This window comes from Manis javanica, chromosome 4 (assembly GCF_040802235.1).
Source record: "Manis javanica isolate MJ-LG chromosome 4, MJ_LKY, whole genome shotgun sequence".
Classification (NCBI taxonomy): Eukaryota; Metazoa; Chordata; class Mammalia; order Pholidota; family Manidae; genus Manis; species Manis javanica.
Genome location: NC_133159.1, coordinates 38,382,503 through 38,401,588, shown reverse-complemented (window position 1 = coordinate 38,401,588; position 19,086 = coordinate 38,382,503). Strand labels below are relative to the sequence as shown.

Here is a 19,086-nt window from a genome sequence, read left to right as displayed (position 1 = left end):
GCAGACCCCCCAGCAGCTCGGGGTTGTGATGGTGCACTGGTGGAGGTTGGGGCAGCAGGGCAGGGGACATCAGCAATAGGGTATGGAGTGTTTGAGGGACTTTACTGGGTGGCTTGCTTCTTCATTTGTGCATTTTTTCATTCATCTTTCATTCATTCCACAAATAAACACAAGACGGATTTAATAATTAAGATTCTCTAGAGGTTATAGGCTGTTGCCTTTATGTTGCTGATGAGGAAATGAGCTCAGCAGTGTCTCAGGCCTATTCCCAGGGGTCTCCTGCACCTGGTCCTGTGTGCTTCTCTCTGGGCCCTTGCCTACATGGCCTCTCTAGCCTTTGGATTCATTGTCACTGACGTGGGGGTAACCCCCCTGCCATCCTTCGCCCTTCCCCCAAAGGACCTCTTCTGTCTTAAAGAGAACTTTACTTTTCTGTGATCCAGGCATGGGAAAGATCTTATTCTCCTACCCTGAGAGTCCTTACCTCAGGGCCTCTGTGACAGTGTCAAAATTAAATGAGGAAGTATATATAAAGAATATAACCCTGTGACTAGAATATTGTAAGTTTCCATAAATTTCGATAAATGCCAGTCTCTTTTTCCTTTTCTGTCCTTTCCTACCTATCCTCCCCCAAAGAAGTAAATGCTGAGAACTAATAAGCATGATGATATTCTAATGTATAAAGTACAGATTTATTTGTGTATATATCCATTCATTTATTCTTTCATTCCTTCAACAAACTTTTATTGAGGGCATGCTTTTTTGTGCCAGGACTGTGTTAGGTACTGAAAATATAGAAGTGAACAAGACAGTCCATTTTTTTAAACATTCACAAGCTACTTAGGGTAGTTTTTAAACTGGGGATTGGCAGACTGAGAAGATTCCATGGGGGCAGGGCAGCAGGACAATGTCAAGCCAGTTGCAAAGGTAGCTATGGCCAGGGACAAGGAGTAACCTAGTAACCTCGAGGGTCTCTTTCATTTTCCCCTCAGCTAGATTCCTGCTTCTGAGAGGTCAAAGACAAAGGCTTAGGACATCCTCAGTTTTTAGTACTGTAAGTACCTCTTAGATAGTTAAATTCGTTTTGGTGTGATTCGGGTTACGTTCGTTCAGCTCAGGCTCAGAGGGACTTTGAGAGGAGTAACCCCTGCCTTCCAACTGCACATAGTCCAGTGGGCAGCACAGAACTGTACACAGCAAGACCGGGAGAACAACACAAGTGCTGTAATTGCAAGAGGAGGCATATGATGGTTGTAGATTGTGGGCTTTGTCAGGGAATGGGGGTGGAAATGACAACTTCTGGCCAGAGAAGGCATAGGTAATAAGAATGGTAACAGTAATTCAAATGTGCATGACATTTGACAGGTTTCAAAGCACCTTCACATTTGTATCTCATTGGACTATTCTGGTGCCCTTATCAGAGGCCAGGTAAAGATTATTATCTCCATTTGAGACAGAGAATACAAAAAGAAGAGGTACCATCTCTGCTGGCCAGATCGCAAGCTGGTTGAAATTTTTGAAGGAGAAAGCCTCTGTGGCCTGCCAATCTGTCTTGGCTCTTTAGATCTGGGTTTCTGTCACCTCTGTTCCCCTCTGGGCTTGTGCCTTGTGTTCTGCCCAAGATCCGTTAAAATACCAGCTTTGATCTTTAAAATCCTCTGAGGTCTGAAGGGAATTCTTTAAAGCACCAGTCTCTGATGGTGCCTTTGAAAAAGCAGCTAATGTCAGCCAGATGCCTCCTGCTGGCTTTCCCCTGTACTGAAGGTGGCCTGGGCTGTGGCAACAGAGATTACTTGGGTTTGAATCTCAGCTTTCTAATTCATTACCTGTGCAAGTTCAAGTAAATGATTTAACCCTTCTCAGCCTCTGCTTTTTCCTCTGTAAATGGATATCTTAATGCCTGACACACACAGGCAGGAGAGTCAGCTCAGTGATCAAGAGCCTGCATAGGCCCTGAGGTCAGGAGTACTGGGGTTTTGAACCCTGGCTTTTCCATGGTCCAACTCTGTTACCTTGGGCAAGTTACTTAACCTCCTGGGCTGGGCCTTAGTTTCCCATCTATAAAGCAGAGTTGAGGATAGTACCAACCATTACAGCTCTTAAGAGGATTAAATGAGCAGATGCATATAAAGGCTTCTGCCCAGCACATAGTAAGTGCTCAGTGGGTCCAACATTAATGATGGAGGATCATTTGAGGATACACATGAGCTAAATGTGTGTGCAGTGTTTGCGCACTACGGGCACTCACTGCCCTACAGCAGAGCACAGAGGTGGATGTCTTGGCATGTCTTAATCTTTGGTCAACCCCTAATGTGTTCTGGAGATTGTTACCTCCCCCTGTAGGTCCTCAGAAATCAGACTTCAGTAGTCCATTTTACAACCGCACCTGGACTTGATTTCAAGCTTACTGGTCTGTAGTCTATAGAATTCTCCCTCCACTTACTTTTCCTGGGCAGAATTCCATCCTCCCTTCGCCAGTCCTCAGCCACTCCTTCTGACCCCCTCGATTCCTCAGGCATTACTGTTTATGGCTCAGTTTCCTCTGCCAGGCCTGTACTCCTGGGACCTGTTCATCTCCTTCAGCCTTAGAAAGCAAGAGCACTTACAATAGTTGGGCTCTGAAAGAGAGCTGGAGGGAACGGGTCACACATCCTGCCAGGTCACGTGTCGGTGTCCCCATTGCAGAGGGGAGGCCCAGGAGGTCCGCAGCCTGCCAGCTGCCTGGTTAGGTGGAGCAGGGCCAGAACCGCTGCCCATGCCTCCTTAAGTTGGAAAGGCAGGGGACAGTCTAGCAGTGAGAACTGGAATTGTTTCTCTCAAAGATGTGGGTCACTTTCCACTTTGAAGGACTTCTTGCACTGTTCGCTAAGTAATAATTATCCATAGATCATCCTACGTTATTTTAAGAGTTGATTTCAGAGTGGCAGGACCGTCTAGGACCCTCTTTCCTCTCTGCTTAGTGTTCGGTTTTCTTGGGCAGTGGGGGTGAGGCTGAGGGACGTCTCTGGCAGTCCCTTCACACCCTGCAGGGGCAGCCAGAACACATAGTAGCTGTGGGCTTTTCTCCATTGCCAGAACAAGAACGGGCTTTCCCCTTAGAACAGGGCTGTGCCTGCTGGTTGTTGGCTGTGGTGTGGCCATGTGGCAAGCTTGTTGTCTTCTGGATTTGCCATTCAGAGGAACGGTAACTGGGAAAAGTGGGAAAGGGCTGCTTACAGGCAAGGCCTGGCCTCTGAGGCCTGCTTTGGGTCCTACATTAGGTGCTTTTCATACATAAAACACAAGCTCAGCAGTAAATAGGATCATCAGATGAGGAAGCAGCATCCGGGAGATTAAATATCTTGCCTGAGGCCACACAACCAGGAAATGGTAGAGCCAGGTTTCAGAACTGAGGTCCGCCTCCCTTTTCCAGTCATCAGGCAGCCTGATCACACAGGTGCTCAGCCCCTGTGCTTCTGCAGTAGCGTGCCTCCTGCCTGCCCTCAGGGCTAGACCTCCTTTATGTACTGCAGTGGTTTGGGGGAAGGCTGGACGCTTGAACTATTGCCGGGGGTATTTGCTGCTTTATTTAAGAGCCCACCATCTCTGCCTATTTTTAGCTTTACCAAGCTGTATAACCTCAAAGTGCCAACTGGAAAATTCCAAGAGTTCTTATAAAAATTATCTCTTTAAAGGGAACCCAATGCAACCTCCCACCCTCATCTCATAGATGGAAAAACCGAGGACCTGAGAGGGACCAGGACATGCCTGTACCACATGGAATCCGGACAAATTCATCATCATGAAATAGCAGGAAGTTAATGTCCAGCCACAATGGATAGATGGATCAGTCTAGCTGCCAGGGTTCAGCAGGGCCCGGAGGCTGACCAGACGCCGTTGCTGTTATAGGCAGTACTTGGAGTTTGGATGGAGGTCATTCTTATCCTGTAAGGAGCCCCAGAGCTCACCTGGCCCAGCTTTCTGCACAGGACAGGAAGCCCTCAGGGGCCTCCATGCCAGGTGCTTGCCTGTCCCGCTGTGATGTTCCTCTGCAGACAGGAAGCACACTCTCCGCCTTCCAGGCAGCCTGTTCCCTTACTGGGCAGCTAGACTTCAGGCCTTGCACTGAACACAGGGAAGTGAGGTAGCTAAGACCCTGTCACTGCCTTAAAGAAGTCAGCCTCATCAGCAGAAGTGAGAAAGCAGGGTGAGGCTCACTGTGCTGCTGGGTCCTCAGGGTGCTGGGAGAGGGTGTAGAGGAAGGCTCCTTACATGACTGTGGCCGGAGTGATACAGGTGGCTGGAGAAGGCCCTCCAAAGAGGAACTAGTTAGGTTTATCCAGACGAAGAGGAAGCGAACTGTATCTCTGACAACAGGAGGGCCTGAACAGACTTGGAGTTAGAGGAGAGGCTGGCTTTCTTGGGAACTGTAAATAGTTTCTGACTGGACTGCACAGGGGAGAGGTAGGTAAGACAGAGATAGGAGTCTGCAGAGGTAGGTGAGAGCATCTAGAAGTTGCCAAAGTCCTTACCACAGGCGGTACACAGGGCTCCTCCCCACGGCAGTGACCTGGGGTGCGGTCCCTCAACTTCTCAGTTGCCATTTCCCACTGAACCAGGCAAATCAATTGACAACCATTTAGCAAAGAAGAATCCCGTACATGTGGTTCATGCTCTGGAAGGGCTCATGACCTGAAGGGAAGCACACAAGGCCAAGGTCGTGGATTGATTTGGTCAGGAGGCATCAGCCACGGGATGAAACTCTGCTCCCCCATAAGTCCTGCCCTCAGGTGCTCACTGTGCCCCGCTGCAGCCCCTCAAGAATCTGAGGGCAGCCCTTGTGCCATTCTCCCTACGTGTTCCCACAACCCCTCGGCCTCCCAACCCAGCCAGTCCTGGTCCAGAACCAAAGGCCATTCCATGTACATTCACCACATTGCTTGTCTGGCAGGGCAGACGCCTGCTATTCTTCACATCTCTGCCATTTGCATGTTCTCTGGGCCCAAGTAGCTGGGCAGGGAGGGGTGGATGAAACACAGATAAGGACCAGCCCAGTTTTGCCTGGCCACCAGCTGGTAGGGGACATGCTTAGAGCTCCTGGAGGTGACATGAATGCTGGTGGCACCTCCACCTCCTCACCACCACCCTGCACAATTGTGGAGTCCTTCAGAGACTCCTTGGGAAGGTTGGAGATGAACTGAGGGTCCCACAGAGTAGGCATTACATGAAAAGCCCGGGAAATCTGAAAACTGCAGTTAGCTGAGGGGGTACAGGATAGAGGAGAGAGCAAGTCTGTGCAGTCTCATAACCCTGAATTTGAGCACTCACCCCCTGTGTGATTTCTGGATTTCTGGAAAATTACTTGACCTCTCTGAGGCTCTACAGAGATAATAAGATCTATTTTGCAGGACTTCCATGAGGATTAACTTGTTGCATTCAACACATGTTTAATGAGATTTTGATATGTGCCAGGGATATTGTGTGGTGTGCTGGGGATATAGCAGTGAGCAAGACTGGGAGTTCCATTCTAGACGGAGGGATGTTAAACAAATAATCACTGGACACTGGGTGAAAAGTGCTACAAAGATTTTAACAACAGATATTTTGATGTAAGGTACAAAGCAAAGAAGACATTCAGTCATGTTGGTCACCTTTCCTTCTCAGGGAAAACAAGTAGAAATGCATCTACAGGTTTCTCGCCTTCCGCCCTGTGGTGAGGGGGCTCTTGCTGGTCCATTCCAGCTCTGCTGCTCTGTGATCCTGACGCACTGAGGGGCGGACCCCACTGAGGGGACATCTCATGAGCTATAGAGAGATTCCCCCAGTCCAGTGCCTCAGGCTAGAATGGTTTTTCCTGCCTCTGCTCAGCAAAGCCCACTGCAGCCCTCACAGAAGGCACTCAGAAAATGGGGAGGGAGGGGGCCTGAGAAGCCTTTCTTACTCTGATCTCCTCCCTGGGCCTCACTGCCCCTACCACTTCCCCAGACCTTATCACTCATTCAAAGCTCCAGTCAGAGTTCACCTCCTCCCTGAAGGCTTCCAGGATCACTGAGCTAGTGGGGCTCTCTCCCTCCCCAAACCTGTGCAGATCATCACGCTGCCCACTTCCTGGTTGGTGAGTGAGACTCGATTATGTGCCTCTTGCCTCCCCTATATGAAGATTAACTACCCCGGCCAGCACAGAACTGGGTGGCTGTCTTTCCAAAGTCTTCTAGTCTCCTCCAGCTGTACACCACTCCCTCCTTCCCTCCTTTGCTTCTGTGCCCAAAGCTTTGTCCTCACTCTTGTCAACCACACAGGGTGGCGATGACCCATTGCCTGTCTCTTCCCACTGTGGACTGTGAATCACTGAGGGTCACTTAGCCCAGGACTGGCACTTAGTAGGTACTTAGTAGATTCTCACTGAAGGAATGGACCAGATTTGTCCCCACCCTCCCAGGAAGCATAATGGGGCCGAGAAACAGATGTGAAGCCACAACAGCAGGTGAGAGAGGCCTTTTGAGAGGGCCGATGGATCCACAGAGGGGCGTCCACCTCCCAGCTCTTTCCAAGGCCCCGTGTACCTCCTTCATTCTCACACAGCCATTCCCACGCTTGGGTCCTTTTCATTTCAATGGAATCATCTTCCTTCTACCAACTCCAGTTTGCCTCTGTGCCGCAGTATAAGAATTGTGATTTGATTCACTGTGCATTTAAGAAGGAACTAGAATTATACCTGTAGCAGAGAAACACCCTATTCATTTGCAGAAGTAAATGAAAGGATTTAGTATTATTTAAGAAAGCTCTAATGTTATTCTTTCTGTTTCAACAGAAATCAGAAATGGTATTTAGTGTCCAAACATAGACATTTTGAAGAAGTAGGTGATTTCTGCACCTCCTGGAAGTCACACAAGCATTAGCTTTTTAGAAGAGTTTTCGGGAAGAAGAATTCATCCAATTTAAGCTAGACAAGAGCAGAGAAACGGTATAATTTCCTTTATTTGTTGTACCACATTTACCAAGCCCCTTATTCTGTGCATTGATTCCCTTTTTATGGAAGTGGCTCCTGGGGCTGAAGAGGTAAAGTTAAAAACAGAACAGGAATTAGCACCTGGTTTTCTAACCCTAAACCCAGGGCTTGCCCATAAAATCCCAGCTATTTGTATGCGACGTAACTGAGTTTCACACACAAATTCTCATCTTCTCCAGAACTGGGACATGCTGCATTTGTCCCTGGGTCCCCAGGGCAGTGCCTCTTTTAGGGCCTTGCTCTTGATATGCAGTCAGGATTGGGTGCTGAGTGGCTTCATGAATGAATGGACAGACAAGTACTACCTTTTATACTCTTTGAAAAGCTTCCTTTACCCAGCTGAGAGGTTTCTCTCCACGGAAGGTATGTTTTCCCCAAAATAAACCTGAAGTGGATCAAAAGCCTCTTTTTTTTTATTCTACTCTTCCCACAAAGTGAAAAAAGTTTCTTTGTTACTTAAAATATCCACACCAGATTGTACAATGCTGTGTCTTAGTGCAAGTGCTTGTTATTGTGACTAATTTGGTCACATGGGTTTGAAGGAGAACAATGCCTCAGAAAATTTTAAAAGCAAAACAGCAATCTGAAGCGTTTGTTGTAATGAGATGTAAATTGCCAGCATCTAGCGAAGCCCACTAAAATTTGCAGTGAAGTGTTTTTCCTCATCCTAAATTAAAAGCACTAGAGACCCTCCCTCCTCGCCCCAAAGAAACCACATGCTTTCCATTCCTTTTCTTTCTGGTTCTGTAATATTAAACACCCCACTTTACTGACTGATTCCTTCCTTCACTGGTCTGGTATTTTCTAAGCCTCTATCTGATCCTCTGTTCTGTGCCTGCCTCAGTACTGGCTTCCTCCAGAGGCATTACCAGCCGGCGTGGTGTCTGCTGATAATTCCCATTTTGCAGGTAGGAAAGCTGAGGTGCAGTCAGGTGGGTTGAAGTTCATGCAGCTGGGATTCCTCCCAGGTATCCTGATGAACCGCTTCCACGATGTGCCTTTGGCTGCTCTGCCCTCCATGCTGAGGCAGGGGCACCAGGCACCGTCTCACCATCTCTATATGCTGCTGAGGAAGGAGGCAGTTTGTGGAGAGCAGTGCTAACAGCTGACAGCCCTGAGAGTTAAACGGTGCTGACCCGAAGTGGTAGGAAATAGTTTTCCTTGAAAGCTAGAGGATCCCAGTGCTGTACTCTCAGCATTTGACAAAATTCTCAGCCTTTGTGGAGACCAGCAGGAGTGAGCACAGTGGGGTGCAGGGGTGTGGTGGCGTGCAGGGACCGCTTCATGCTGGGCATGCAAGGCACTGGGGCAGAAGGCCCCTAGCTCACGGATGCCGCAGTTGGTAGTGGACTGACTTGAGCACCCACATGTAATGCTTGTGTGTGGGAGGAGCGGCGGGGGGTGAGCTGCTGTTTACTGAGTGCCCACTGCGTGCCAGACTGGATGAACTGTATGTGGTTAACTCATTTAATCTTCAATCTTCCCAGGTGGCTATTGTCATTCCTCCTCTTAGGTGAGGCCACAGGGTCAGAAAAATTAAGTAATTATTGATGTGTTAATTACCTGTTGAGGCTGCAAGTTGAACCAGGCCTTGTGTAATAGGTGATTTAAGGCTCTCTGACATAAAGCACCACAGTCCCCACTCGCCCTCAGGCCTCTCGGTCTGGTAGGGGGAGACAGACTTAGAAACATATTTGTGCATCTGATTACTATGGGGTGCGGTGGTTCCAGAGCCGGGCAGAAGCGCTACCTGAGGAAGCTCACAGCTTACCTCAACGGTGAGTGGCAAACTGTAAGTAGAATTTAAACTACAGTCTCTGACTCCAAATTCCAAGCCAAGGGTAGAGAGATTTACTTACCTCCATTCAAGGAATGCAGCAGCCTCTTGGAGGAGGTGACATTCGAGTCAGGCCTTGAATCCTTGCTGGAGCTTGGCGAGGGGAACATGTGTAGGTAGGGTAGAATGATCCGGACCCAGGGAAGGACACAAGGATCCAGAAGCAGGAAGGAATGGTGTGTGAGGGGAGAGAGTCAGCAGGCTGCTCTGGAGTAGCATCTGACAGTGAGGAGGGGCCCAGCGGGGGAGGACCCGGAGCGAGACTCCCAGCCCTCCCCGCCTGTGATGTCCCCCCTGTGTTCCTCTCTAGCCATCTGAACTGTCCATTCGCCTGGCAAGAAGTTTCCAATTTCTATTTAAACATCCTGATTTCTACTTCATGGGCTGCAAAAAAGGTGACAGACATCTGAGAACAGCTTCACACCCTCCCCAGCCCCCAAGTTCCTCAACTCTGCAATGGGGCTTTATTTCCAAATCTTTGCCCCAGCCCATTTTAGTCCCTTCCTCCCCTGCAGCTCTCTCTCCCTTCTGGCCTGTCACAAAGAATTTACTGAGAGCCTGCAGTGTGCCAGGCACTAACCTAGGCACTGAGATTACAAAGAGAGAAAAACTTTGCCCTTGAAGTTTCAGTTTGATGTGGACAAAAAACAGATTGTCAGATGATTGCAAACATGATTCGCTGGAAGTTATTTACAATGTAGAGCCCCCCCTACCTGGTGGTGATCAGAGCAGTGCCTTGCAAAGGAGACATCTAAGGTGGGGGGAGAGGGTGCTTGGCAGGCAGATGAGGCGGCCTTCAAGGCCAAGGCGGCACATCCAAAGGCACAGAGGCCTGGGACTACACAGCATATGGGGACCACACAGGATGAGTGTCGGGGGCAGAGCAAGAAAGGAATGCAGAGAGGGGGCTGATTGGTCTGCGCCTTGAGGAGGCTGTGATGTGTGGCTTCATTTTGAGGGTAATGGGGTGCCAAAGCAAAGACAAGGTCATGGAGAGATCTCTTTGGCAGTCACTGTAGAGGTAGGTGGGAGAGAACCAGACTAAATTCAGAGCTGAACTGGACCCACTCTCTTGTCCAACATCTTCCTCTCATAGAAGGAAAGGGAGACTTCGGAGGAAGGGCATGATTTTGCCAAAGATGGCCCATGTGAGCCAGGGGCTGCATGGACCTCCTCCTGTCAGCCCAGTCCTTTCTCCCATCACGGCCTCTCACAGCTGGAAGTGACTTCACCTGCCGCCCCTGCCACGTCCTGCAGGGGAAAGTGAGGCAACTGCCTCTCCCCTGAAGGAAGAAAAGATCAAATGCTCCACTTCTCAGAAATTCAATCTGAGATCTCACCCAGAGAGAGGAGAAACTTTGACATCTGCTTCCAAAACTTTAGAATTACTCATTCATTTTATTCTTTTATTCATTTAGCAAACATTCCAAGAGCACCTACTCAGTGCCACGTGCAGGGGCAAAGCGAAGAATAAGACCTAGGCCCAACCTGTGGATAAGCCACACAGCCCTGGGAGATGCTGTCAAAACGACTCTCATTCTGGCCGTGCTGCTCTCAGCACCCCCATCCTGCTCACTGCTGTATCTGCACTTCTCTCCCCTGTGGTCACACAGTTAAACGGAGCAGGGTCAGGAATGGGACCTGAACTTACTCTGCTGAGATGAGCCATACCTGTTTACACTGCTTTGCTCCCCAGCCATGGTGCATTCAGCTTTGTGCAAAGCTCATGCTAAAGTCAGTGGAGGCTGCAGAGATTCTGTCTTGCAGATCCTATCTGTCAGCAACTGAGGAATGATACTCTTGCTCTGAGAAGCCCTGTAATGAGGAATTTCCATAAGACAGTCTCCAATACTTTACCTTCCACCAGCCAAAGTGCAGGATGTGGCAACTGAGCATAGAACTGCAATGAGACTGTTGGTCAGGGCTTTAGAATATAAAGAGCCCTGTACCAAGCAGTCCACATGGTTAGGGTAAGAGAAGGTTGGACCATGAACTTCACTGGTCACTTAAGTTATATGCATAGTCCTGGGGACCTGCCAAGGCAGTTGTTGAGTTTCTGATCCCAGTCAACTCCTGAAATGTCTGTATGGGAAAAATTGCCAGGATGCTAAACTGTCCATTGGCCTCTGGAGGTGCTCTCCTGTAAAAGTTAATCAAGTCATTCAGCCTTATTTACTCATTTTCATCATGTTTCTCTGCCCTTTGGTAATCAAGACACAATAGGTGATTTAAAAAATAGTCCATCATTTTTAAAAGCTAGTGAAGAAAAACTAGCCCCTTAGAAGCCACCCTCATTTATCTAGCTTCCTTTCATGTTTAAACTGCACATAATTTGTATTGATTGCATTAAAATAAAAATCAGGGTAGCTGCTGGATCAGGCAATCAGGGTCTAATCTGTATTGTATTTTAATTTCTTGGTTGCAATGCTCCTGTCTAGATATTAGGTCTTGGGGAGGGGGAGGTCTTTGCATTTGTCCCCACTGCTTTCCTAACCTCCTTTCTTCTGCTGTAGCTTGCTCCACGGTAGGCTGCAGATAGGGAGTTTTGGCAAATACACAATTCGCATATTGCAGTAATTGCCAGCCTTTCTGTACCCCAGTCTGAACAGGACCTCTTTTCCTGTGCAGGAAGTTAAGTCTCCTGCATTTCCATTCAGACAGTGACACCCTAGAAGACTGCTTCTCATTCATACTTAGAGTCCAATCCATTCTTGTCTTCCAGTTTTCTACCTTTTTCTCTTATGACATTTGTATTTATTTTCAAGCCTGGGTTGAAGTGTAGTTCAATGGACAAAAGCCAGCCATATTTTTTTTTGTGCCACTATGTGCTGATAGATGCGTAGTTAAAAATATTTGCCTTTTATTTTCCTTGGAGTTCTAGACAGATCTCTTTTCTTAACTGCCTAGGTCCCGCCATTGACTTGGAAAAAGTAAAGTCAGAATGTCTCGAGCCTGAGCCGGAGTTACGGAGCACTTTCAGTGAGGAAGCAAATACGTCGTCCTATTACCCCGCTCCTGCACCTGTCATGGACAAGTATATCCTAGACAATGGCAAGGTAGTGTTTCAAGCTCAATATCCGTACCCTGCAAGTGTTTGTTAGTCAGAGTAAAGATGGAGAGTGTGATGGGAGCTTCCTGACACGCAGCTTGACCACTTGGCCTCCTGGCTTTGTCCTGAGTGACTTTTTCCAGAATTCATGTGTTATAACTAGTGGAGCTTTCTTGGGACTTTTTCTTTTTCTTGTTCTCTTTCTTTTTTTTCTTTTTTTAAATTTTGGTCCAAAGCAACTGTTGGACTAAATGGACATTTTTAAATAGTTTATTAGTGAGAAAAATTTAAAAAAAACAATCATTTGGTAAAACTTGCCCTACCATCCTGTGAAACCAGATGCAGACAATGTGTAAGATGAACTAAAAATGAAATATCTGATCTGCAGATGACAACTCGATAAATATCCCTTCGCCATTTATGAAGTATCTCTATGTTCTAAGCTTTGTGCTGGATACCAGGATGCACAGGTAAATGAGACATGCTCCTTGGCCCTAAGCTGCTTTCAAGCTGTATAGTCAGCAGTGGATAGCCCACAGTCCTAGGACCACATATAACTCCTCAGATTTTCTTGATGGACCCTTGGAAAAAAAATCAGAAAAGAGAACTATAGCCCTATTAGTAATTATATTGGTACAGGCCTGAAAAGTAATGGAATAGCCTTTGCAACTCTTAAAGTCACACGATACAGCAGCAGGGCAGAGAGAAAACTGTTCTAACAGTCAAATGAATTCATCTTGGAAGAAGCGTATTGGAGACTTTTGTCTGGGCACTGGTCGGATTGGGTTTTAGTGTGGTGTTTCTGCCACCGTGGCATACATTACAGACATCCCCTTTTATTCTCCCTAAAGAATGATCTGGGTCAGTCTGTTTTTCTTGCCTTGTGCTTCAGAAGGTCTCTGCTTATCCTGTATTGTTCCCCAGTGGGGATAAGAAAGAAAAGGTTGTTTTATTTGGATTTGTCCAGATATATCCCTGCAACTGGCCTGACTGAGACAAAGCAAATATTGTCAAGCTGAGGAAATAAAACCTGTTAGTCTTTAGGGTTCTCGTGGATATGCTGCCATTCCTTCATCTTCCCCTGAGCACTTCCTCGCCTGCAGAGGCAGAACTGATGGGCCCGGCCACAGGGCCATTCTGCCTTGCATTGCTCCCGCCACCAGGCTTTGGAAGTCTGCTTTGCAGGGGAGAGGTGGCATGACAGACTGGAAGCAGGCAGCCAGGGACCTGAGTTCTAAGTGTAGCTCTAGCTCCATCCTACCAGTGTGACCTTGGGTGGGTCCTTCCCTTCTTTGGGCTTCAGCATCCCTATTTGTGCAAGGTAGGATCAAGTTGATATTCTCCATAGGCGTTTATTAACCAATTGCGTATCTAAGTTTAGTGAACCTTCCCCAACTGGAGATCAAAAAAAGAAAGAACTCTTATGTGTTTGTTGATTTATTTCTAGTCATGATCACATTGTGCGGTGACTGGAGACTTTTTCTTAAAGTAGCCTCCAAGAGAACTCTATTTCTCTCTTGCTTGAAGACCGATGGGCAGTTTCTGAGCATGCTGGGGGCCTCTTTTGCCAAGATAACCATTTTTCCTCCAGAAAATGGTTCTCTCAGACCTCATTTAATTTTCTCACACTAGTTACACAACAAATCTTAAAAATACTAATTTTGGTTTTTTTTATTGGTTGTTGCAAATATGTTGCTATAAAATGATCTGGTTTTTGTTGGCAGCCAATTTATAGCCAGGCAGAGAATTTAGTAAGGGAGAGGAAAGGAAGCGGACACACTAGAAACAGACGGCAGCCTCCCAGAGCAGCGTCCCTACATCCCCGGGAGCAGCCTTCGTTATTCTTGGCTGTGCTGGTGTCTCTGACTCTTCTCTCTGCCTGTGTGAACAACAGCCTTAACCTCTGCAAAGCACAGAACTCTAAATGGGATGCATTTCCTAGTAGGAAACTAGTTTTGTCCTACAAAACATTTCACAAAGATGTCCTTTAATCAAGTCCCATCCTACCAGATGCCATGTTTTTAATAACCTCCCTTCACACATAAGGCTACCATTTCGGTCAAGTAGTGAACTGCGGTCTATATGAGTAAAGCCTGTCACAAACATTACTTTCTGATTTTGATAAAGTGCATTGTTTCCCTTTGTCTAAGGTGTTTTATTTCAAAAGCTCATTGAGTCACAAAGCTGCAAAAACCATTAAAGTTTAAATAGTTTATACATAGTATAGGTGGGGAAACAGATCAGAGAAGGGACCCATTTACAACTATACCGCAGGTTAGAGGCGGGCAGGCAGAAGCTGGAAGCCAGACCTCGTGGTTCTCGAGCCAGTGCTCTTTGCAGTCTTGCTGCTGCATCCCTGAAAGCTGAGCACTGCTCCAGGTGCCCCTGGGTCTGCTGACCTTGGGAGCCCTTGTCCCAGATGCCGCTATGTGTACCTGTGATGCTGTTCCTTCACTGCAGTAAAGTTGGCCTTGTACTCGAGGGCATGTCAGAAAATATTCTCTCCTCCAAGGCACAGCTCATCGGAAGTGAAAGACAGTGCCATTAAAACATACCGAATGTGCCCATCAGTTCCTTACTGCTTTGTGTTCAGATTAGTGCTGGTCACTCTGTAGCAGAAGCGGGAGGAGAGGCCTCGACCCCTGGCCATGGAGAGGTACTGTGAAGGGCTGGGGCAGGGGGGAAGGCTCTCCGTATGCTAGAACTTAGCCTGAGAGTAGGTAAGGAGTCTTTCCCAAAGTTTGGGCTTTGGCCTGAAAGATTAGCAAGCTTAAGGAAGGCATTCATTCCTGGATGGGGAGAAGTCATGAGCAGAGACCCGGGTGGGGGAAAGAAGGCAAAGGAAGTAACAGTTAATGGATGTGTGCTGTCCTGACCTTTTCCTCATTTTATCTCGTTTAATCCTTAAAATAGCCCTGTGAATTAGGTGGTGTTCTGCCTGTTGTAGTGCGGACAAAAGTAAGACTCAGATAGCTAAATTGAGTAGCCCAAGATGCCCAGTAGGTAGGTGGAAGGGCCGGGACTCACAGATGGGTGTGGACGCTCCAGAGCCCATCCGCCTTCTGTTACAGGAAGTGAAAGGGTCCAGGAGCGTCCTAGAGCGATAGACAAGGGAGGTAAAGGTTAGTAGGTTGAATGGAAAAAGGATTCTAGAGAGCCTTTAAAGCTGACTGAGCAGGTTGGATTTGATGTGACAGGAAACAGAGCCAGTTAAAGATTCCAGAGGGTTGACATAAAAACAGAGTTGAAAGCCTGCGGAAGTCATCCAGTCAAAGAAGGAAAGCCATGTTTTAGGGAAATTAATCTGTCAGTGTTTATGGTGGGGGTTGGAGGAAGCAGGGACTGGAGGCAGGAAGGCCAGCCCATGGCCTTTTTCCTGGTTTCCCTGTCCACAGTGGTGAACTGCAGTGGGTGCTGGCAAGGGAAGTGGCTGGGCTGGTACAAAGGAAAACGCAAAATGAAAATGAATTGAATGTTGATATGTTAGATCTGCTGTATTTCTACCACATTAGTACCACCGTAACACTGGAGGCAGCAGGAAGGCTGAGAGAACAGGCACTTGAGGGTCATACGGATTTGGGCATGAATCTTGTGTCCAAAAGTTACTAATAGTGTGTCTTAGGAAAAGTAATGTAGTCCTTCAGAATCTCTGTCCATGTCTGTAAAGCAGCAATAATAATTTCTCTTAAGGTCATTGTGAACATGAAATAAATTGGAAGTACAATACCTGGTTCATTACAAAAATACTACTGTCCCCTCTCTCTTGTAGAACATTGGCTAAAATGACTATCATCTTTCTTTTAAAAATAATAAATTAAGAGATTATAGGAAAGCAAGGCCCAAAGTAGAAAAGAGCAGAGATCTTCGGAAACCTGACGTTGTCTTCCATCTTTAAGATTTTTCTGGTTCTAAAATTAATCCAGTTCAGATTCCTTGTTTTTCTACCACCTCAGGGAGCTTTCATGGGTAGCTCCTGGGTGTCATCAAGGGAGGTGACTTGGGGTCCAGCAGGGAGCTTCAGGGAGCCTGTCCCCAGCATGCCTCAACTGACACACAGGCTGCCCACTTGCAGTTCCGACGGCAGGGCAAAGGGCAGACGTGACCTAGGGTCAGGTTCCCCAGCCCAGCTCCAGGCAGCACATCTCAGTCCAGGGCTGCTTATCTTTCTGAGCTATACGAACGGATTCGCCATTCTGAAGTTTGCAGCACAGGAAGGCCAGGTGGCTCTAGTTATCTGATATCATGCCCGCAGAGGCCTGAATGATCTTTTGAGCCAAAGGAAGTAAAATCAGACTTGTGGTAGGTGGATTGCTTACTTACCAATATGCATGGGTAAACTGTGTTGTTATTTTTTTCTTTATGATGGTTGAAAACCTCAGTAATTGGTAAGGAAGAAGTGTCGCTGGCTGACCTGCCTGCCAATCTGTGTGTGCCCACCTTCCTTTCCAAGCCAGTCTTTCAGTAGAAAGATTTTTAGTCATGCATGGGTCTTGCCAGTCTGCCATCAGTTTGAGTGTGTGTACAGTCTCTCCAACCAGGACTTCTCCTGAGGCATCTGACCATGCGATGCTGACAACCTGCAGGCCTTTCTGAAGACTGGGACCTTTGGCAGAGCCTTTTCATTCCCCCTAAAGAGGAGCTCGTTAGCAGCTGCCTCTCCTCTGTCCCTGCAAAGGCCATTTTCACTTTCCATAGACTCAGCAGAAACACACCATAAATGGCAATGTCAAAGTCAAAACTCCATTTTTCAATGATTAATGTTAGCAAATGGCTTTTGAGTTGTTAAGAGAGCCAGAAAGGAGGAAAAATTGCAAAGCTTGTAGCTCATTGCTAGGTCATTCTGGGTCTTTTGCATTTTTTGACTCTGCACTGAAATTTTCAGAGTGCTTCCATTATAGGGAGCATAGGATTGTATTCTGTTCTGTGTGCTGGCCGAATCAGACCAGGGACACTGTGATTGTGTTTAATTTATTAAAATCACAGGTGTTCTGAGCCAGGAGAAACTTAAAAGATGAGCCCCAACTCTCAGTTCAGTTCACAGAAGACCGAAACCAGAGATGGGAAAGGACTCGCACACATACTGCCCCATTCGTGGCAGAGCCGGGACGGCTGCCCTCCCCACTCCAGCCGATGGTGCTTTTCAGACTTAGCTGGATGCTGGAATTCCTGAGGGAACTTTAAACCATCCTGCTACCTAGACCCCACCAAAAAGAATACATCAGACTCTTTGGGAACGTTGGCGCAGGCACCAAGTGACTCTGGGTCACCAAGGTTGAGTACTGGGAGGCTGCGTGTTCCAGGACGGTCACATTAAAGGGAAATAGGTCTCCCTAAAGGGCAACAGAGAAAGGAGTTGAACATGTGTTCCTGAGACCCGGTCCAGCTCTGAGCTACCTGTGGGTGATGTGAGTGCAGCTTAGAATCTCAGCACTGCAGCCCAGTAGCTGAATAACCTGGGGCACGTTGTTTCACATTTCTCAACTGCATTTTTCCACGTGGAATGAACATTCCTTCCAGGGTTGCCCTGAAGATTTGAGATGGTGGATATAAAGCCCTAGAATCCTAGAATAAGGCCTGGCATCTCACAGGTGTCCCGTAAATGAGTATGATTATTTCCCTTAAGGAATGTTAACTCAGTCCTGATGGAAAGAGTCCCTTAGAGTTATGCAGCAATGTCTTGTGAAGGACAAGGAGAGTTTCCAGCAGCCGTCCTGTCCGACTAAGCAGGTGCTTGTGTTCTTAACCCCTTTCAGGTCCATCTGGGAAGCGGGATTTGGGTTGATGAGGAGAAATGGCACCAGCTGCAAGTAACCCAAGGAGATTCCAAGTACACAAAGAACTTGGCAGTCATGATTTGGGGAACAGATGTTCTGAAGAACAGAAGCGTCACAGGAGTTGCCACAAAAAAAAAGAAAGATGCGGTCCCGAAGCCGCCCCTCTCGCCCCACAAGCTGAGCGTCGTCAGAGGTAAGGCGCCGGCTGGGCAGCGCAGGTGCCGGGCCCGCTTCAGTTCAGCAGACACAGGCCTCACCACTCCGGGTCGCAGGCTGGGCACCGAGGCTCAGGAGCAGATGCCGACCTTGTCCCAGAAGAGCTCCCTTTAAGGGCCCATGAGCTGGGGACACCGTGCAGAGCTGGTGCGGGAGAGGAGCAGAGGACAGGCTCGGGGAGCATTCAGGAGGGGAGGAGGCCCCCAGCCCGACCGTCAGGGCAGGGTTCCTGGGGAAGGAGATCACTGCCTGGGCCTTGATGGGCACTTCAGGCAGGGAGATGCAGACGTGCGGAGGGAGGTTCTGGGGAGGCAGAAGCATCAGACACAAAGGCGTGGAGGTGGGAAAGGAGTGCTACTGTGTACAGAGGGCAGTGAAGGTCAGGCCAGGGATGCAGTTCGTGGGGGTCTGAGCATCGTGCCTGGAGCAGTTAATGAGATGAAGACCAGCTGGGGGTCACTGGGCTCAGCCTTTCTGGTGTTCAGCAGGGGTCAACAGTAAGGCAGAGACGGGTCATTTGTCACCCTGAAGATAGGGCTGTATCCTGTTCTCTTGCTCTTCCCTCCTGCCCTCTGCCTCCCTCCCCGCTTTCCTCCTTCCCTCTCTTCCCTCTTTCTCCTTTCTTTCCCCTCTCTCTCCCACCTTCTCCGCATCCATCCGCCAAGCTCCCGTTCTGCGCCAGGTGCCCTACTGGCTGTGGAGGACAAAGAGGGATACGACCCAGTCTTCATCAGCAAGGGGCTCCCAGTCTCACGGGAAAGATGAACCCAAGACCAGTAGTTACTGTACAGGTTATGGAGATGGACAAAGAAGCACACAGGAGCCGAGAGGATGTAGTAATTGCTGGTTATTCTGAGCACTTAGGATGTTTTAGGTTCCTTTTTTTAAATGGTTCTGTTTTAAAAAAGAACTTCTGCATATGTGAAGTCATTTAGTCCTCATAACACTCCTACTATTGACTACGATTATTATCCGTTTTACAGCTAAGGAAACTGAGAAACAGAAATGTTAAGTAACTTGCCCAGATCATACAGCTTGTAGAGGGCGAGCAGGAGGCCAAGCCGGGAGGGCCAGCTTCGGAAGCTGGCTTCTTTACCACTGGTCCCTGAGTGTCCACTGCCGTGTGTGCGGTAGCACAGCTGCCTCCCTTGCCTGGCTGACTCATGATTAATTGATTTAGGCAGCTGCTTATTGTTAGACAATCAGATGTAACCTTTAATCT

At 47.9% G+C, this 19,086-nt stretch overlaps 2 protein-coding genes across 8 annotated transcripts in view; both read left to right on the top strand.

The window, feature by feature from the left end:
- AGBL4 (AGBL carboxypeptidase 4) overlaps positions 1 to 19,086 on the top strand; it is a 1,242,012-nt gene that overhangs the window by 1,047,021 nt on the left and 175,905 nt on the right. The gene's annotated exons all lie outside the window — the stretch shown is intronic.
- Positions 1 to 19,086, top strand: part of BEND5 (BEN domain containing 5) — a 46,792-nt gene that overhangs the window by 21,512 nt on the left and 6,194 nt on the right. For all 5 annotated transcript variants that reach the window (XM_017655672.3, XM_017655665.3, XM_037021909.2 and 2 more), the window contains 2 exons: positions 11,733 to 11,881; positions 17,628 to 17,841. In XM_017655672.3, coding sequence (XP_017511161.1) covers positions 11,733 to 11,881; positions 17,628 to 17,841 — 363 coding nt within the window. The remainder of the gene's footprint in view (positions 1 to 11,732; positions 11,882 to 17,627; positions 17,842 to 19,086) is intronic.